Source organism: Mizuhopecten yessoensis, unplaced genomic scaffold (assembly GCF_002113885.1).
Source record: "Mizuhopecten yessoensis strain PY_sf001 unplaced genomic scaffold, ASM211388v2 scaffold10989_1, whole genome shotgun sequence".
Taxonomy (NCBI): Eukaryota; Metazoa; Mollusca; class Bivalvia; order Pectinida; family Pectinidae; genus Mizuhopecten; species Mizuhopecten yessoensis.
In genome coordinates, this window is record NW_018408822.1 from 439,826 (window position 1) to 462,809 (window position 22,984).

A 22,984-nucleotide genomic window follows, 5' to 3' on the forward strand; every position below is an offset into this window, starting at 1 on the left:
ACTACGTACTTGTGTTACCTCTTGTTTATAACCACGTACTTGTGTAACCTCTTGATTATAACTACGTACTTGTGTTACCTCTTGTTTCTAACCACGTACTTGTATAACCTCTTGTTTATAACCACATACTTGTGTACCCTCTTGTTTATAACTACGTACTTGTTTTACCTCTTGTTTATAACCACGTCCTTGTGTAACCTCTTGTTTATTGCCATGACCTATTGTTACCTCTTGTTTATAACTACGTACTTGTGTAACCTCTTGTTTATAACCATGAACTATTGTTACCTCTTGTTTATAACTACGTACTTGTGTTACCTCTTGTTTATAACCACGTACTTGTATAACCTCTTGTTTATAACCACGTACTTGTGTAACCTCTTGTTTATAACCATGAAATATTGTTACCTCTTTTTTTTAACCATATACTTGTGTTACCTGTCTCTAATGTGTTGTTACCTCTGACTATTAACACCCCGATCACCTTTTACTACTGTTACCACAAACCATGTACGTAGTATATATTAGTGTTACTCTGACCATAAACAAGTGCTATTCGTTCCGTGTGCTTGTAAGATTACCTCTGAATCTAACAACTCTGGTTTGCTCCTGGTTATATTAATCACATACTAATATTAAGATTTAATACGGCGTCAGCCCATGTACAGCGCTTAAATCTATATTGTACTGCATTGTTCGATGTTTCAGTTAACAGAACACGGCTTTCGCCTAACCATGCACTATAGAAGTCTACGATGTGTCACGTCGAACTCATAGTCTACATGAATATTTTATTAGATGTGCCTAGCACGATTCGTCCATACCGAAGCATTGGCAAAAGGTCTAGTATAAATCAATGCAAAATCTGTAGGAAGTCATTGCTAAAGTCGTGTCAAACGGTCGAATGCAAACTGTATATGCCCTAAAACAAAAGCACAAACATGAAGTGCTATTTGCACGAACATTGCATGCCGTATAACAACAGAAGTAGTGATGGTCACACAATATTACATTCGGTACATAACGAGCACTTTAGGTTAGTAGCGATCCTCGCACGGAAATTACATTGCTCTTTATACAACAAAAGCACTTGTATATAGCGGTTGAGACTTTTTATACAACGAACTACGAGAATGTATTGTTCCTTACACGGACTTTTCCTTAGGTATATAACGAAAACAGGTATGTGCTGTAATCGTCATAAGGAAATGACATCTGAATGTAACGAAATTACGTATATTATATACATCGACCGGCACACGGGAATAATATTCCTTGTATAACGGAATCAAATGAACATATATATATCGTTACAGGAAATTGACATTCTGTATGTAACGAAAACTCGTATGTAGCCAAGGTCACACATAACTTGAGGTTTTGTATATAAAGAAAGCTTAGACAATCTTTTATATATAGGAACTGTGTAGTGATTTTCTTACGGGAATTAGGCTTTGTATGTATATATTAGATGCATGCGTATGCAGTAATCGTTACATAAGCATTAACGAATTCACGTGCATGCAGTGGTCGTTTTCCAATATTTGCCCTTCGCATATGTAATAAATATCGCATAGATAATGATACTCTACAGACATTAATGGTCTAGAGCAATGTATTTTGAAGGGAGCAATAGCCACTGGAGTATTGCATGCCCAACAGTAATATTACGAGTGGGTGCAGATTGAAGAGAGAACTCAAGAAAGACAAAACGTACACAGAGAACGGAGCACGCCATTGTCTTGGGACAAAAGTAAGGAATCTGATAAGTCGTTGACGACACCTTCCGCAATTGTTCAATTTCGCCTTTGGATGCGTTGTCATTAAATCTAACTACGGCTCGGAGTTAAATCTCTAGTCGCTGTTTTCATCATTCAGCCCTGAAGGCAGCATCATTCTGGAGACATTTCAAAAGCCAATATAATTATGTGTGACAATACTTTTTTATCCATTAAAAACACTTTAAACGGAATATATATTTGAGCAGAGAAGTATTTTTCATGTAGCTTTGTCTAAAAGGTTATATTGACATTAAGATATATAGGTGATGTGAAATGTTTAAATTGCCGTGCAGTTTGCGTTGATGGTGAATAGGAGATTTCTGTGAAGGAATTCCACTGCCGTGTGATAACCATGCCATGTGCTCCGGCTGTCAGTTTCCCGGAAAGATCAATGAAATGGGGCGGGGCTTCGGAGTTGTATAGTTGCTGACAGTCTGATATGTATACAGTGTTAGTTGGAGGGCCGACATGGCAGAAGGTAAGCTATTTTTAATAGTTTTTGTAATTTGTGATTTGTTGTCATCAACATCATCATCAGTTTTTTATAGGCCGTGTTTGATGAATACCTTATTTACTAGGAACAGAATACGGGGTGTATCTTGTGACTTAGTAAATGTGTATAACGTAAAAGGTTCACGATACAATGAACATAGTTGTTGCACCTGTCGATGTACACGTGGGTTGCTAGGTAAACCCAACACCATACCTGCTCACATAGCCACGATACCGATGCACCTATTTGTAATTCCTGTTATCTACTGGAGAGGAGCTCACATCTGTGATGTTCATCCTCACCTGAGAAGCTGTTGAGCTACACCTGGATGAGGCTCGAGCACTGTAACCGACAGATGCATCATATAGCGTTTAGTCTGCTTACATCTGCTGTTATGTACGTGGATTCTAGCGTGCATGGTCGTCGATGCGTATTCTGTTGAAAACTCTTGCCATTCAGATCATATAAACTTGAGCACGATTAATCAAATTGACTATGTTAAATATTTTTTATTCAATTAGATAATTTCGGCAAAGCTTAATGTTGTTAAGTCTTTATTAGATTTACAAAATTTACATCAAATTGTTATACATTTTTAGAACACGGTCGTATATATCGATATTTCTTAACATGCAAATGTATGACGTTATAAAAGTGACGTAGTATTTGTAATTTCTCGTACAAGTGCACCATATATCAAAGGATTTCCAATATACCACATTCTAATGATTACAGACAACATCAGAACTGCCGGAAGCCTTGAGGGTAAACAATTGTTTTTATTTATCATCAATACCCGTAGAGTATCAATAACAGGCTATCGGCAGGAAAACCCAAAATGTACTTCATGTACAGAGCTAATCCGACAACACTAAATGTACCAATACAGCAATGTGAAGTGATGATTCCCGGTTGTATAATAAAGTGTATCAGTTGAGGCTAGAACGTGAACTCAATTATACTTTAATTGTATTTTGGTGTAATAAAGATTCCCTGGTGTAGATATGAGGACGTTTCAGACCCGTATGTGCGTGAGTGCAGTATCTCTGTTGTGTGTGTGTATGTGTGTGTATCTTTTAACGATCATAGCGAGACTTGTCAAGTTGGATTATTTGGATGGAATGTATTCGAGAGGATACTATGTCACAAACATGTTTTCTAACTGACGAATATACATTTGATGAGCCATATATCAAACGATTTTGGTTAAGTAAACGTCATCATTTGTTCTGAAATAATTGTATTTATTTTTCTGTTGTTTTAAGCCATACGAGAATAATATACGTCATGATTTTGCTCACCTATGTCCCTTTTCTTAAAGACTATGTGTTCTGAATTAAATACTTGTTATTGAAAAAATTCAGCCATGATGAACTATAAGCATAAGTGTTATGATATAAACACAACGTGGCGTAAGCTACATATGTTGCCGTTCCAGTTCTTGTGTGTCATTACCGTAGTATCATTCGTTTGCAATATGGTACAAAACGATATCTGATATATCTACTGTACACAGCATGTTCAGGTAACAGCACCGTCAGGTTAGAATACATCATTACCATTGCTACTAATGTAAAATATAAATCAAGTCATATTCTATGAATATATTCCATATAAAACGCGTCTTGCGATCCATTTTAATGAAATACAATTGTTCGAGGTGTTTTTCTGAAAACAAATATAAGAATAAACAAGCTTATAAACACAAAATGCAAGAAACAGAATTATGACCAAAATAACCAGGGTCCTATTCACTACCAACACCACACATTTTACCGACGTTATTATCCAGGAATGATCAAAATGAGGGATGAACACCTTACCAAGGGTAGTAGCTTTCAGCTAGAAAACGCCTTTATATTGCTAAATCCTGTGTACATGTATACATGTATACATGTATGAGAGAGACTATTCCGAATCGGATAAACTAATCTCTAAAGGGGAAATATTCTTCACGGTTCTAACTGTTGCAGTGGTACTCTTAACCTGTTCTATGGTCCGATAGCAGGTACAGAGTCATTGACGTCAATACAAATCGCCACCTGGGCTTAAGTATTGAACTGCTTTCAGTTGGCATTCATGGCATTCAAACTACCATTTTTTGGAATCTGTTCATCTCATAGAAAATTCAATTACACTTTTTATTATTCAGCATTTAGTTCAAATAATGTATGTATCGTGTTTGCTTGTTCAATGATTAGAACAGCCATCGCCCATGGATGGAGGGTCAGTGGTATCCAACGTAGCAATTATGATGTCAACAATCGGTCCACGTATTCACAGCCTATATGATTGCCAACTGAATTTGGCAGGGTTATATAGTGGCAGTGCCATGAGAGGGTAAATATAAGGAAATGAAAAAAGTGCGGACGGTAAATCGTGGTTAAACGGTTGCAAATTATTTTGATTGATCTATGTCACATCTTTGATTAAAATTTACCATATAAAAATATAAACGAAACGACCATACTGTGTATTTAATATTTAAAACAAATTGGTCTTACGAATGTAAATTTGATATATTGGTAAAATATGTGCCACGACAGAATGTGTCTCAGTCAATTTGAATAAGCATTGCCTATGACTACCGTCTATCTATTTCCGTAATCTAAACTCAATGTACATTTAGCAGGAAATCGGAGCTTCATCGAAAAGCGAGACACTCACGTTATCCAGATCACCGGACACACGCCGGAATAAAAGCTAAAACAGGTTTTAAGACCACCCCCTCAAAACAATGATAGACGTAGATTAATGGATATTACGTGGTTTTTGGATTGGTTAGAAAATAAATGCATTACTTTCGGGCGGAATATTTATCTTGATTGCAAGTTTTTGTTTGTTTATTTGTGATGTTGACGATAAGTTAGATTGTCTTCAGACAGGACTAATGTATACCAGCAGCTGCGTGGTCTGTCATTGAGATCTCTGATCGAATTTGATTTAAATAGGACAGACATCTGGACTCTATTGAACGAATCGTAATTACCTAACGTTTGAATAAATGATATTTTCATAATTATTAAAACTGAAAAAACCCACGCTATAACTGGCATGGGATTCCAATTGATCCCCATAAAGTAATATATACAACAATACTAAGAGTTCTACATAGATAAAAGAAAAGAATAAAAGATAAGATGGATATTGTACTATATATATTATATATATATTGATAATTGCGTGTCATTGCAAATTGAAAAATTGTTGTTACAGAAACTTTATAATAAAAACAATATAGAACAAATAGGCAAATGATGCTTGTTGACAGCACACAGTACAATTATGTGTTGATGTCATTCCACACAGCAAAGTCATGTGAAACTAGATAAACAAATAAGTGTAATCTAGTAAAAGCGTCCAGTGTCTTCAATGAATCTCTGAACCATCTCTAGAATACTTACACTCATATTGATATCGAGTTTTCGACATCCATAAACAAAGTCTTAGTATTTAATGGAATAGTGTCATTAAGAGCAGAAATGGAGTTCAGGAGAATTTGCCTTTCATAAGCATACAGGGAACAGTTGAGAAGGAAGTGATCACAATCCTCAACAGGAAAATTACGTAAGCAGAAAGGGGTATCAATTAGATGATATTAAAATAGATATGAACTCAGGTTACTGGGTCAGTTTTGTAAGCTGACAAAAGGTTATATTAAATTTTCGATCACTATAGTATTTAAAAATATTAGTACATTGGAGTTGAGAATCCATTTCAGCTGATTGTAAAACATCTCTTTTATAGCTCTAATTGATGTCATTGTGGGATACAGGCAAGTTGGATCATTCCATTCAGACATCAGTTTGGGGAAAACCCTGGCATTATATAACTGAGTTCTCGGTATAGGAACATCAAACATTCTATTATGGGGAAGATGAAAATAGTCAGTATTATTGTTAATGTACGGTTTACTTATATCATAGACATGAGAGGAGCTTTTCTTATTATGTATTTCATAAAAGGTAGTATTTTGATGCAAAAGTCTTCTTCTATTAAGTGTTATAAAACCAGATTCTCTATATCAGATGTCATGACTTGTATCAAGTGATTAACCTGTAATAATACGTGCTGCTTCTGGTTGGATTGACTCCAAGACACTGCATTCAGAATGAAACTATCGTCCATAGTTTGTCACGGCTGGTAAATTGTTATAGCTGTGAGATTCTATCAAAACGATGTGATTACCACACTGGTGGATGATACAAATGGAATGGTAGTCAAACCGGTGTTCTGTCTGATCAGTGATATTCTTTAAGGTACTGGCAGGTTTCACAATAAACTGCTGTCGAACGTTTACTTTTGCTTAGCAACTCCCATGTCATCTCTTCAGCGGTAAAGAAGTGAGCTAAAAATAAGTATTATTTCGGATTGGTCAACACATGACGTCATGGTACCATGGCGGCCGTTTGAATCTCCTTCACGGATGTTTACCCGCGGTAAAGTACCTTAATTGATACTCAATTTTATAAGTGGTCAGTCATCTTTACTAACACTAACAAATAACTGATACTAACTTTTATAATTAGTCATCTTTATTTACAACTCGCTTAGGAATGTATCTATATGGAACCACTGGAGGAGAGAATGCACGCGTGCGGAAAGACAGTGATTAGGACCCGGGGCCCTCCGAACTCTAGACGAACTCTCTAAGCAATTAAGCCACCTTGTCGCATGAGATCGACCCAGTCAGGTTTCGCTACTTATATAAAAATCATCATTAGTGGTATGCATACGTGAAGGAATTCAGTACTGGCATACCTAAAGCGCGATAAGATGCCTTACTGTAAGTTTTATAAATAGCTATCTTTACGAACCATATAAATGAATAACATTTGATCAATTCCAAAATATTAGATGGGTCTGCAAAATAAGCTGAAATTATATAAATGCCACTTTTTGCATAAAAGGTAATTCTACCAAACCGGCAATGTGATAACACTCTTCATCGGTTAATAATCATGTATTATGTTGTCAAGAAACCATGCACGTGGAACGTTCTTATACAATCCTCTCATGCATTGCAAATGTAAACAAGCAAACCAAGGGACTTGTCGAATGATGGTAAACATATTTGTTTTGGAATATTGGCTAACGCACAAGCTAAACATTTTTTGTTTAACCTGCAAATATACTAAAATCGTGTCAAGCTCACGATTAACTCTTCCGCCGGTCATACTATGAAGGTAACTTGAAATAGTGTTTGTAAGTCTATCAGGTGTTATATAATTAGTTCATGTGTTGGCGAGCGGTGTCAACATATTGACGCCTTTGGTAGATTGATGCCATGTTGTGCAAAACATGACGTCATGACGATATTTATCAACTGTTTCTAGAAGAGATTTAAGTCAGTAAAAATGTGAAACAAACGTAGCGAAAAAATCAAAAACAAATCCGTCATCAGCACGCGCATTTTCAACAACCATACCCATACACAACTGTCCATTCAGCTGGATAACACTTTGGCCTAAAAAGTACTCAATATCCTTACAACTCTTGTCCGGAAGAACATTTTGATCATTCCAGTAATTCAAATGTCTTCCACTGCATGAAATATTGACAACGGCAACACTTTATATTCCTACTGGGGACACATTATGAATTCAAAAAATAGACATTGTATTTTCTAGTTTGGTCACCGAAATGTCATAGTTTAATAGATTATTTCCACCATTCTGTATTTTGTAAAGTTTCTGGATTTATTTGCTAGATTTTTGGAATTTCGACGTGCAACCACGACACAAATCAGCTTATCTGAGTCTGACACGTATTTTGGTTTGAATTGTGATATTGAACTGTTAAGGATAATATATATTACTAATCGTAACTTTGACTAGGACCTATTTCGAGGTCAACAGTAAGAAAAAGACAGCTATAATACTCTATTCCTGCCCTGCAGCTGTATACAGATGTTTATGCTTGTTCATGCACAGTTATTAATAGAAGACGGGACTTGTGTACAATCTAGATTTAGTCCAGTATAATGTTACATTATTTCTGCGCTGTAACAATTCATTGTAATTTTATGTTTTATTAGATTAAAAACAGTAGGAAAATAAGTTATCTCAATTGTTTCGATGTGTAATCTATTATGAAAGGAAAGCAACATGTCTGTCTATTAAGTGACTTAAACGCAATAAGAAATAGCACAGGCGATTGCAACGTTTTAGTCTCTTTTAAATGTTTTCGGTAGGACCTATATAAATTAGACGATTTTTACGTGTTGGGGATTAGGATGAAATATGTGTTAAAATATGTCACTGCTGTTTATTTAAGCATTGAACTGTTACAAGATGCAGTATACAGTCGATATGAATGCAATTTGGGTGATAGATAAATAGAATGGCGCCTAACGGGCGACATGAATATTTATCTGTCACTCAAATTGCAATCATATCGACTGTATACTGCATCTGGTAACAGTTCAATACTTATATTTACATTTATATAGTTTGTTTTTTTGTAACTTAAGCAAAATACGTTTGAATTTCCCGCTTATCATATCTGTGACATCGGTAAGTTCAAATCCCAGAACAGCCGAATTTTCCAGAAGAAATAATCTAGTTCCTCGTGTCATTGGAAACCACACGCACCTAAAATGGTTTGAACACAAACATAACTTAATTATTTATTACATATGAGTGTGTATTTGTTAAAAAAATGTTAGTAATTGCATAACTTCTGCTTGTTTAAAATCAAAGCTGTTTTTCTTGCATTGATGGATTACATGTATTTGGAAGTGATGCGGCACTGAACGGACTTGATTGTTTCCTCGGGAAACGCTTATGTTTCTATCGACTGGAATATTACGTTTTTTTTTTCAGAAGCATATATACTCAGAAATGTTTAATTAAAATGGTCCTTTCAGTAGGTGATAACGAGTCCAAGGACGTTTCGTTTGAAACAGATTCCATGTCTAATCTGTCAGATTAGCATCGCTAGCAGACGACGTTCACAGGGGCTCGGTTTCGTGATTTTGAGTAATGGATGTCATCACTGAAGAAACACAACACTTAAATAGGTATTTACACACAATCTAAAACCTTGTCGATACCCTCGACTTTTACAAGGTTTTATTGTTGTGGTTATTCACTGATGTTAAGCATAACTTAAAATCTCGAAACCGAGCCCCTGTGTGATGACGTTGATAAACTTGGTAATTTCGTATCTAGAATGGCGCTTACAATAATTTTGTGGTACCTACACATCTTATAATAAATGTATATATCGTCATAATTTGTCAAGTTGCTTTATTTTGTGGGATGACCTACATTGCTAAATGCTAACGAACACAGAAAGTTCTCTGACTATAGGCCTATTGATATCGAATGTGACTGGCGGCCATGTTTGTTTACCTTGTACCAGCTGAATTCCTACACTGGCCGAATCACTGTCAATTGTAGTATACAGTCTCATATACTGCAATTTGGTTTACTAACGACATATAGGCAAATACAACACAGAATGTAAATATAAATTCATGAACTGCATTGAATTCTGTTTTTTTCTAAAGAACATTTAAAATTTTAAGTTGAGTTTACTTGTATATATTCTAGTATTGCATAAAATAACACGAACAATTGTCGAGTAAACTCAAACAAGTGGTTCTACAATGAAACGCGTTTTTCAAACATGTTACTGCAAGAATATGATAAATTTATAACCATATTAATTGCATGTAAATAAAAATTGAGAGAGCCAAACTGGTATCCCAGCCTTGTAGATATCATATCTGACTGTGTAATTGCCAACAAAGTTCATTTTCATATTTTTGATATGGTTTTACTAGAAGCAATAATGCTTGTACTCCTGTTATCCCTAGCTTTTGTTGTTGATGCAAAACAACGATAGCCAGCTGGTATCCCATCCATTTAATTGCTTTTGTTTTAGTGAAAAATTACACGTATACAAAGTCTGCATTTGATAGGTATTTTATTAAATATATTATTTACCATTATCGCATTATTGGAAATGTCTTGCACATGCATCGATATGTATTGTTACATGTAGCTTCGCACTAAGTCTAAGGAACACGAACATTAGTTGTAGTACGCTGTAGTATCATGAAGAACAGTACGATGAATAATTGTGACATACATGATATATGCACGACTCATGACACGCTTAAGCTGTCATTACGCATAGTTAACCATTGGAATTGTAGGGCTACTGATTAACTCTGTCCCTCTCGGGGAGTCGTTCTACGGGTCAGGGTCAGGTTTCACGAACGCTCATCAATGCAATGCAAATCACAGCATTGCTGTATGATGGACACACTTAACATAAGTCAAAAGTTGTTGATGGAAATAACAGGGTTGTGTGTGTCCCAAGGAAGTGTAGGCAGGTTTTGTGTGTCCAAAGGCAATGTAAAACCAAACAAACTAAGTTATAAAAGGCAGGATTGTGTGTCCCAAGGCAATGCAAAACAAAATAAACCAAGTTCTAAAATTTAGATTTTATGTGTCCCAAGGCAATGTAAAACAAAATAAACCAAGTTCTAAAAGGCAGGTTATGTGTGTCTCAAGGCAGTGTAAAAAAACAAAAACAAAGTTCTAAAAGGCAGGATTGTGTGTCCAAAGGCAATGCAAAACAAAATAAACCAAGTTCTAAAAGGCAGGTTTTGTGTGTCCCAAGGAAGTGTAGGCAGGTTTTGTGTGTCCAAGGTAATGTAAAACAAAATAAACTAAGTTATAAAAGGCAGGTTTTGTGTGTCCCAAGGCAATGCAAAACAAAATAAACCAAGTTTTAAAATTTAGATTGTATGTGTCCCAAGGCAATGTAAAACAAAATAAACCAAGTTCTAAAAGGCAGGTTATGTGTGTCTGAAGGCAGTGTAAAACAAAATAAACAAAGTTATAAAAGACAGATTTTATTTGTCCCAAGGCAATGCAAAACAAAATAAACCAAGTTCTAAAAGGCAGGTTATGTGTGTCTCAAGGCAGTGTAAAAAAAACAAAAAACAAATTCTAAAAGGCAGGATTGTGTGTCCAAAGGCAATGCAAAACAAAATAAACCAAGTTCTAAAAGGCAGGTTTTGTGTGTCCCAGGGTAATGTAAATACATATAAACAAAGTTCTAAAAGGCAGATTTTGTTGTCCCCAAGGCATTGGAACAAAATATAAACCAAGTTCTAAAAGGCAGGTCTTGTGTTTGTGTGTCCGAAGGCAATGTAAAACGAAATAGTTCTGAAAGGCAGGTTTTGTGTGTCCCAATGCAATGTAAAACAAAATAAACAAAATTCTAAAAGGCAGTTTTTGTGTGTCCCAATGCAATGTAAAACAAAATAAACAAGATTCTAAAAGGCAGGTTTTGTATGATTCAAGGCAGTTGAACAAAACAAATCATTTTCAAGGCAGGTTTCCGAAGGCAATATTAAACAAACTAAAATAGGTATTAAAAGGCAGGTTTTGTATGTCCCTAGACTATTAAAAATAAACCAAGTGCTCAAAGGCAGGTTTTGTGTATGTGTGTCCCAAGGCAGTAAAACACAAAATCAACCAACTTCTAAAGGGCAGGTTTTGTGTGTCCCATGGCGATCAATCAAATGTCTGTCAAGGTTCTAAAGACAAGTTGTGTGTGCCAAAAATAATTTCTTAAATGATTCTTAGCGACATGATTTGTGTAGCCAAAAAATATATAACACATCATTGACAAGATTTGAAGAGGCAGGGTTTTTGTGTTCAACGGCGATCTAACCCAACATTGAAATGTTCTAAGAGACTGACTTTGTGTCTAAGCTATCTGATACAACATTGATAGGTTATAATGGGCAAGGTTTGTGTGTCTCGGGGCGGACTACCAAAACAATAAGCCAATACAATGTTTTATAGACAGATGACTCGCTGACACTTTTCAATATATCATTGGATGAATTAAGCAGCTGCTTCTCCTTATTTAAATAAAAGTACAATTTAGACTAAATAAAAATATCGACTTCCAGTTATTGCATAACTACTCAACTATTCTTCCCATGAAGAAAAGACATGACAAACATGTCAATATACAATCTAGGACTAAACCTACATTAGTGATACACAGAGGATGAAGTTAAACCGTATGGAGCTTTAGTTTCCCTGGTCATATATTCACGACTTATTCCTGAAAATGATTTTGCAGCATTTAATTTCTTGCAACACCGTTCGCAAAAGTCTTCGAATTCTCAGCGTTTAAATAGTGTTCTACATAAACTTAAAATTCAATAGTTAAATTTGGCTATTTTTCGCGTATTTTTCAGACCGTGAAAGTAGGTAAAATAAACATCCGAGTAACAACGACACCATGCAGTATAATTTTAAGCAATGTTTGAATGAATATTTATTCAAATGAAATTTAAAAATTATGTGTAGCTTTTGTCATCTCTGTCATTTAGCTATCAAGGCACATTTGAGTCTACACATTTACATACTGTAGGTTTATTATATTTCGCACAATCTTATTTTCACGCTCTGACATCTGACAGGAATTTTTTTATGTGTTGTATGAATATTTTTTACATTATCATTGAATTCGCAGTCGATCCTTCACATTACTTAAAAAACGTAGGTAACTTGGATATACCTTATCTACAGTATTCTGTCGGCAAGATATATCAGCTAAACTGGTTGATGCATACACAGTTAAAACTATTATGGACTTATTTATTTTTGCCTGGTTGAGATGTAAACAATCCATATAATAACATATCTGACCAGACAGATCTCGTTTGTTTTGCCTTGCAGATAGTACGTAAACAATCCAAATGGCCTTCTCATCTTTCTGGACTAATCTTATTGTTTCTGGTTGATGCACAAACAATCACCTGACATAGCCATGAGCAGTTTGTGTTTTCATGGTTGATACGTAAACCATTCACATGGTGATATCATCTGTCTGGGCCGATATTGGTTTTCCGGATTGGTTTCGGTTAATGGGTTGATCGGTTTCATGTATTGTACACCTCATATCACAGTTACCGAAACCAAATGGCAGACGAAAAGTGGAAGTTGAGAATAAAAACGGTGGCTCAGATGACAGTCACATTACCCATGGCTTTCATGATTTTTAAATAGTGTGCATTATTATAAGATAGCGAAAACTTTGTACATATACGAAGATTGTTTTCAGTAAGTATCTTCGGCATATGCCAGGTCACGATTCCCAGAAGAGGTTTTTTCACTTGCCGACGATTTTAACTTGATATGATATAAACACTAACCTAGTCATAAAAACAGCAAGGACAATCCAATATGTTTAAGTTGCGACGGGATCTGATACTTTGTCTTCTGTGTGTTATTTGTCTGGATCAAATATTCACGGTAATGTAATACTTTCCTGTTGAAAAAAAAGACTGGAGAACAGTCAGCGACCTCAGGCCATATGTGTTGCTGCTGTTCTAAGTCATATTTGGAATAAAACTCATTTATATAGAAAAGACACTAACAATTCTGTATAATTCCATATCTATATTGATATTTTTTTTTATTAATAATACATATTTTTTATACGAGTACTGAACTACATTTGTATCTATTTTTAAATCGTTGTTTATATCATGTCTGTACGGCTGTTATGGTAACATGGCTGGTGTTTATTTGCTACAGATCTTAACGATTCCAGCGTGCCACAGGGTATATACAACGAGGTTAAATGTGCCAGTATTTAAATGTCTCACTGTCATATGTACACACTCTATATCGTATAACGACTGCCACGTAATGGTCATCAAGTTTGCTCGCAGAATTCATACCAGACATTGATAAATATATCACACATCATGAACTACTGAATTTTAATGTAAACCTGCTCACCGGCGGTATATTATTGTTGTAGAAAAATCCATACAGCCATGTTAGTACAACTATGGTTTTAACCTATCATTTATAGCAATCAGTTTAAGTACGAGATATATGTAAATATGTTTAGCTTTGTTGAGGTCTGTGATGTATATTTATATTGATATACGATATGTATTTGTACAATATTGACACGAACTTAATGACAAAACCTGCATGGCGACAGTTACATGTATATCAGTACAAACAAGTCTGTTAGATTCCTCCAAGACATTACCACTACTGTGAATAATCGAAATTCACACTGAATAATTGTCAGTCCTTCCGTTCTAAACTTATACACATCAAAGCATTTTGATAGCTCACATAGCCCCAATAGATGCATCAACTGTTGCCTTGCTCACAGCTGCAATAATCAATGCGAGTGATGTTGTAGTTATTTTATAACATATCTGTGATCAGCAAAAATACCGTAGATAAAATCTTTAGTTCGTGATGTGTTACTGAAATATTGAAATGTGCTCCAGGTTTCGAACCGAGATCAGTTACGACAAGGGTTGGTATGGTAGGCGTCACACTTTTGTATGAAGCCAATTGATCCGGATGACATTGTGTTCCTAGGTGTAGAGAATGTACTGTAGAACAGCCAAATCATAAATTAATATGAGTTATCACAACTTGTATTAATCACTCTTGTTGGCTCGGATTATTTAGAACTTGCATTATTTCTAAATCCGGTAAATAGTTAGGAAATACATTCAGTTTGAGGATAACAATAAAATAAACACTGATTGATTTTACTAATTTATTTATTATTATTTTATTGAAACATATCATTGTATAAAACCTTTTTTTATTATTAACATTCCAAAAATATATAACATTCAAAACATATTTTGCACAGCATTTGAACGTATTTTGTCCTATAGATTAAAAGCGTAGTTCATTCATATATATTCTATTATTACCTTATAGGAAAACGATTTGTTTACCGGCAACACAAACAAAACATTACAAGGATTGATATGGCAGAGTCGTTCATATATATATAATGACTTCATTCAAGCATTATATATCTGAGAACCAGGATGACATGTTTAAACCACCAATAACCACCAAAGCAGGAAGTCGTTCATTCGTCATACTTCTTCGTTTATTACACATTTGACAATCTGCTGTCAACGGAAATCCTCGAGAGTTTAATATCATAAACTTGTTTAATGTACATACTTCCACGATTTGGCAGGTTTACATGTTTCATTAATCTTTACGCAAGGTTAAAAAGCGGGATATTAACCCAGTATTTGGTATTCAATGTACCAGTCAAACTATCAAATAATATACAGCGGTAACAGCAACAGAGAAGATCTACTTCGTGGCTTTTACCGCTATCAATTAATACACTTGCACACAAATTAAGGTATGTTTTGACATTGTATCGTTAAAATGCATAATATTCGCATTTCTGTTGAAAACCTTATTATTCCTTAGTGATTTATTTTCAAATTTCTACAATAGACACTAGAAAAAATAAATCAGGAATTTTGATTAAGACAAATTTTCATCGGGGGAATTCTTGAACTGTTTACATACGCTTTCCCTTTTACAGATCCTTTTTTTCAAACAAGAAAACATTTTAAATAATGTACGTTTTGACATAAAAAATGTGGAAAGTGGTGGACGGAAGTAGCATCAACAAAACCCGGAAGTCAGCGGAAGCTGATATTGGGCGCCGTCTGGGATGCGACAGCCTACAGGACTTACAGTTCAGTTATTTGGAATCAACCTCATCAGATTGGTTATAAAGTATTTTCTGTGTATAAAAGCCAACACAGAGCGGATCGTAGTGTGTGTGACTCCAAATGTCAACCGCGTGTCAACACTTACTCAAGTATAACAGGTACTAGTGAAAAGGCTGCTTAACTTCAGTCGAAAAAAGGGAAATGTGATAGAAATGAGAAGAGGTGAACATATTCCACATCTATGCATAGCATAAAACTTGGTGACACAGACTGGTATTCAAGGAATGATCATACAGCAAAGCATCCTGGTCTTGGACCAGAACACAACTATGCCATATGTTACGCTTTAAGGAACATATGGTTTAGGTCAGCGATGGGATAAAGAGATGCGTGTTGTGACGTTAGTGGTATCAAGTATCCACTGACCGGTGAAATGAATGTGTAAACAGGTAGAAACAAAATCCGAATGATCACGGAGGAAAGAGCCGAATGATCACGGAGGAAAGAGGGGAGAGACCTAATATGTATGAGGTCAACATGTTCCAAGCTGAGATTGCCAGCTTACTTTGTTCAAATCTTATGGATGTCGTGGAAACGCCAGGCAATGCTATTTCTCATTTAGACAGTATAACGTGTTATAAAGAATAACAACAAAGCAGCATGTTTGAATTGATTGAATTGAAAACGTTTCTTAGCAAGAAACATGTCTAGTGAGCAAGTCTAATAAAATGTGTCATCATTTCAATTTTCTTCCTCCAGAAGGGAACAAAGACAGCAGAATTATTAGATATTTCAACTTACAATCCCTAGAAGGGAACAAAGACAGCAGAATTATTAGATATTTCAACTTACAATCCCTAGAAGGGAACAAAGACAGCAGAATTATTAGATATTTCAACTTACAAAACTCCTAATTCTGCTCCTTCTGATCCGGTACAATTACGCTGCCCAAATTTAGACGGCTTGTCCAAAGTTCTCACATCCTAATGGAAACAAAATAAGTATTTAATGACATCTTTTGGTGTCTGTAAGATTCAGGTTCCAAAGTATATCCTCATTTTCTTGTCGCTAGGGTCAAATATGGAATGGTCGACTCTTGAGTTCAAGAAGCTTTTCCGTAATGCTGAGTGTCTCCTTTATCATTTCTTCAATACAGCTTAGCATGACAATGACATACCTCTATAGGGTAAGTGGTCAGATAAATACGATTTTTATTACTAACATTAGCAGTCTAAATGCGATTAGCATGGTCCGGAATGTGCCGATCCGCCATTCGTGTTGCATACTAACGACCACACGTCTGGGTCGTGGTCACGCTTTGTCTGATCTTTATTTCAACACGAAAGTGAATGTGTTCAGACACTGATTCGTGTTTGTAACGGGCTCTCTGGGAAATTGTTCAAACTGAATGTGATAAGATAAGTTTCCCTTAATCATATATTCATGTTTGTTGAGGTAGTGACTTACAGATTATGCCCAACAAATACACGCTATGAAAATAGTGTCTAATCCTTTAGACAGTAAACGATACACTTCCAAACGCAGCTTCGATAAACATATTTCAGCAATATCTCGAGAAACTTACATTTTTTGTCCGTCCGCCTTCCTTGTTAGTCCTCGCGCCCAAGGTATTTTATTTTATGTAGCTTAGCCTGATTGTTAGACTTGATACGAATGATAGAGTTAAACGAATATTAGACATGTATGGATCAAAATGGGACAGTCTTCATGATATGAAATAAAATACTTAAAAAGGTGTGTTTCGATCCCGTTAGTGTAGGAGTGTGTGGCGATATCTATTAAATATCTTCATTATGTTACTTCAGAGCAATTGCCCCTTTTCTATAGCCTTGTATTGCAGATGAATATGGAGTCCACAAAGGACCGTTAGATATTGTTCACCTTTTCTAGGAACCAATTGTGTTTCCCCGTAGCAGCGTCACGTTGTCAGAGACAATAATATTAATAATGCAAAACGCCCTTAACAAGTACAGTAATGGTTAATTTCTACAGTCGAATGGCAGACCCGCGTAATAACGGAAATTATTGACATTTCGCTAGCGACAATTAACATGTCTAACGAGAAGAAATGGAAATTAGAAAGAGCAGATGCAAGCTACACTTGTACCGTAAATTGATAAAATAATCGCTATTTTTCTGCCAACGCCTTTGTGAACATGTGTTCTAGTTTACAGATTATTTTAGCGACGTCTTATTCATCCGACTTCCTCATGCCTTGGTGGAACAATGAAAATATGATCTGGACAGCAACGCATGTCTGAAGCACATGTTTGTTATTACATTGCTCTTTTCATCTGTATTTGGTATTAATCGCACATGCTACGCAAAATCGGATCGGCTGACAGTGATGCGTAGACACCATCGAGTTTAGTCAGATAACGTTTGTTCATCCACATATGACTGGAGGGTGCTAGTCCTGTACAGGGTTATAGTTGGGTAAACTGTTAACCGGGTGTTAGTCATCGTACAGCAAAATGTTTGTATCCCTTGAGTGAGATTAGATCTATTATCTCTCGCACATAATGCTGGGGACATTCTTAGATAAGTATATAATAATGACACTGTTGACCGACTGGCTACGTTCTTTTCCCGATAATTTTTCAGGAGAAACCGTCGAAATTGATGAATATGTTTTTACATAGAGAGCAGATAACAATATTATTTCATCCATTGTTACATAAGGCAGTATAACGGCTAATGCATAGACACGAGACACGAAGTAGTCTCTGTAAACTCTATAAACAGGGTATATCGGGAACCATTATACTGATACTGGCTATCATTATACCTTTTGTCCTTATAATGGGCATGTGTATGTGTGTCCTTTATGGGAATCACGAGAGTACGTTATCGGATAACGTGTAACTAGTCTTAAGACATTGGAATCAGCAGTAAAGTGGTTCCACCAATAGTGTTTTCCGTGCGTTCGTACAGTTTGTATGTGAGATAGGAGTTAAATACTGGAATTATCCTGCTGAATACGAACACGACCCGCCTCTGATGTACCATTACCACGAATACCCCTTTGTTTTGTATGTAAATATGTGAGTGCACCATTGGATTGGTTTTACTAATGTTTTTTTGTCATTGACAAGCCCCCTCCTACTCCTCCACTTCTATCTTTTTGTCTATGTACCTTCCGTATTTACGTTCCATGATATTGTGTAAAAAAAATAGTAATTAAAATTTTATAAATGAGTTTTGGAAATTCGTATAGCTTAACACTTGCTCCTCATTCTCTTATGTAAGATGTCTGTAATCCTGATAACTGACAGGTAACAAATATGTTGTTTTTGTACTAATTATTGACTAGGTCCGACTCTATTACCCCAAACATCCCTCACGCTGACATCACGCGTCCTAAAACAGCAACGCGGGCGAGAAAACGAATGTGGTTCGTCAGTCAGAAAGACGAGTACTAATCACAACATCAGAACAATCCAATAACAGTACAGCTTTTTCTGATTAACGTGCACGCTGACTTGTAAATGAACTTAACAACCACAGCTAAAGTTTCGAAGTCCCTAATTTAACTGACAAATGTCACCATTTCCTAATCATTTTCCAGTAAAACAGATTACAAGATTACCAAATCTCAAATCACAAGTATTATTTTTTTCTTTTGAAAAACAATTATTATCTTGTACTAAAAGGAACTTTTGGAAGATTATAATGAAAAAGTGGGGGTGGGGTGCAGCATCGAGCATCGTCAATACAAACTACAAGAAAACAACAGGAGCTGAGGAGACACCAAAACAAAAGGGAATACATCATAAACAAAACAGCGTACGCGACATCAAGCTTGTCCCGTCATCATGAAACATTTCTTATTCTAAATCATGAATTGTGTGCACATATAAACGTCTTGGTATCTCACTGAACTCATGGCACACATTCATAAAGAAAAGGCAAGGCATCAGAAATATTTTTCAAATCTCTAAGATGTTCCTAAAAAAATATTGAGAAAATGTCAATATTGAGTAATTTATCAACGCACACAATAATTAAGCTGATGCAAAAGAACCTGAGTTTGAAATATGGAAACGTTTTTAAGAAAACGGCACTTGACAGATGTTCGGGAATAAAAATGTTTTCTGCTGTCTATTTTCAAATCAAGGAAATCTAAAATGTGCCAGTCAACGCCTATCTAAGATACAGTGAGCAGGATTTCCATTGTTGTAGACACCGGAACAGGTCGATATCAGCTCACATCATTCTTTGGTGTCATGGATTTGAGTCTCGGATGTACACTAGGAGTTCATTTCTCAACAGGACACACAAATAGTAAATAAAAAATAAAATAATACAAAGAACAGACTGTAAAATATCGAATCAGGCTTAATGTTACAACTCCAGTTTTATGTGTGGTAGAATGATGTTTTAAGATAAAACACCTATATAAGGAGACGTTTTTTTGGTCAATAGGACGATTAAAAATGATTTAGAACAAAAATCGTCGATTTACTGTCTTTGTCAACAGAACAAAGAAAACGTTAAGATGATTAAAAAGGGAGAAAAAGAAAACTTCGACTTAAAACATGCTGTGAAATAGCGAATTAAATGTAACATTTTAACTTCAGATTTATGTGTGTCATATCTTAATAGATAATCCGCATTGCATTACCATTAACTGGGTTTAATTTTCATGGATAGTGTTCTGTGTATGTGTGAAAAATGTTACTATGAATACTTTGAACTAAAGAAGTGAAATACTTATAATGTGTTGATATTGATATTTCAGGAAAAATCTAATTGTGTAAGAAAAATTTGATATTCCCGAATCAGCTATGATTATTTTGATTTGTTTAGGGTTTTACTGTCCGTCCTTGCATCCGCTCAGGTCTTATGTTATCAGTAAATCATTTATGAATTGATCCAGTAGATTGATATGTAAACTCCCGAATTAAACTGTTCTGTTTGTGGTAGTGGCGAGTAGGATTATCCAAGTACCAAGTATCTATTGCTTCAGATTGTTCCATCTTGGTTATTCTTATACTATCATTGATGACTCGTTGGATTGTATTTCAAAGCTATTTTAATGAACAAATTTGTAGTCATTTACTTGTTACTACATTTACTTTTAAGAGCTGTATTTACTAAGAAGTTGTTCAGTATTAAACCAAGGAGTGGACATATACTGCTGAAAACATTCATTTAAATTTTGGACGTCGTTTTATAACGCACCGCATTGAGTACATTTGATGGTTTCGTGACTATGTATATACAATGGTTTGTGATAGTTACAACTGCCATTTAATTTGCTATAAGTAAAAAAGCGGGTTTCTTTTGTTACATTTTGTTTTTCTCTTGTAATTGTTACAACTGTTAGCCTATTTGTTTGAGCTAGTTACAACTGTGATTATTTGTCTGTGATAGTTACAACTGAGAACCTATTGGTCAGAGCTAGTTACAACTGTAATTTTGTTTGTTTGTTATATTAATAATTTAGAACCCATTTGTATGAGCTAGTTACAACTGTGATTTTGTTTATTTGTGATAGTTACAACTGAGAACCTATTGGTAAGAGCTAGTTACAACTGTGATTTTGTTTGTTTGTGATAGTTACAACTGTGAATTTATTTAAACAATAACTGATTGTCTGGATTTAATTATTGTTGATATAAATACAAGTGGCCTCTGGCAAATCCCATAAAACCCACTTGTAGTTATATCAACAATAGTTACATCCAGACAACCAGGTATTTTTTATATTTACATATTTTTCTTTTTTAAAACATATTCCTACAAAAACCATTTGCCCTGCCTCAAAATACATTTCAGGCGGCCCATTTGTTTGTTGATAAATTCTTACACTTGAAACAGGCAGTTGTATTTATAGTCGAGCAATTGTAATTATAGCCTATATAGTTACACTTGCCCTCTAACACTGTTGTATTGGGACGGCGCGGGGGCAAATGTAAATATTTGCATGTGATAATGACAATTACAACTGTGATTTTGTTTATTTGTGATAGCTACAACTTAAATCCTATTGATTGTAATTGGTACTTTTTTCATTTTCATTGATCTTTGATAGTTACGGCTGGGCTATTTTGTGATGTTTACAATTGTGGGTTTATATGTTCACGACTGGCTAAGGGTCTAAATAAAACATCGCTCTTTCTCGGTCTTTCTTCATAGTTTACCGGAAAGACGCCAACGTTCACATGTGTTAGCCATTGATTTGCCATGAGTTATATTCCAGTTCTGATTGGCATCTCGACAATTCGGCGTACACCTGCCATATGAAATGGAAACAGACGACGTTTTGATGAATATCAATCAATTTATGTCGTTGCATGGTCTGAATATCAAATTAAATCTTTAATTAGATCCAAGTAAATATCTACCTAATTAATTTAGAATTGATTTTGTGAGTGATACAAATATGTATCGGGACTAATTACATCTTGCGTTACTAAAGCTGCTTATAAATCAAGGTCAAACGACATTTCTCTATGGCCGATATCAGGGATAGTCCTTATAACGTACACATATCTCACTCTTGTAAACAGAAGGACACCCAATCTTAGCCACGACCTTATCACATCTAAGATGTCGTCTGTAAAGGAAAAGCTGGACTCCCTGTAGGAATGGCTTTAGACGAACACTGTAAGATAGATATACCGTACTCGTACAAGTAGTGATCTTCTCGAGATAATACACATCTCTGTATATAATAGCATGCCATGCGTCTTTTGCTTCAATCGACACATGGATAGGAAAAGCAATACCAGTTATTTACAAGGCCTTTATTAGCCCACACTTTATGCTACCGACTAGGTTAGAAATCGCTTCTTCTTTGATGTTTCCAATATAAATAATGGAATTGGCAAAATGTTGGCTGCGGGTGATTCGGTGGCAAGAAGCCGTGAAAACCAGGTCATGGCGACATCGAGTGCAAAAACTGTAAGGAAGAGGTTTGTGTCACACAACTTCTGGTGTATTGTGCTACAGTATTGATTATATCAGGTCACAGGGGCAGAGTCGGGTCATTGAAACGAACAATATATTTTACTAATCTTAATACGAAATAGTGTTGATTGTTTCCAATCAGATAGTTTATAAGTACAATATGAAACACATTTTGTAAACACAGTATCAATTCATTCTGTAAATATTAAATCCTTCTTATTTAATAGCTTACCTCATCGAGGACCTATTAGGGGATTGCAT

The 22,984-nt window shown here is 35.4% G+C and overlaps 1 protein-coding gene across 1 annotated transcript in view; it reads left to right on the plus strand.

The window, feature by feature from the left end:
- Window positions 1-2,156: 2,156 nt before the first annotated feature.
- The window catches only part of LOC110464455, an 86,876-nt gene continuing 66,048 nt past the window's right edge, over window positions 2,157-22,984 (plus strand). Inside the window, exon 1 of the mRNA XM_021519674.1 lies at window positions 2,157-2,259. Within this exon, the coding sequence (XP_021375349.1) occupies window positions 2,250-2,259 (10 nt within the window). The 5' untranslated portion in view covers window positions 2,157-2,249. The remainder of the gene's footprint in view (window positions 2,260-22,984) is intronic.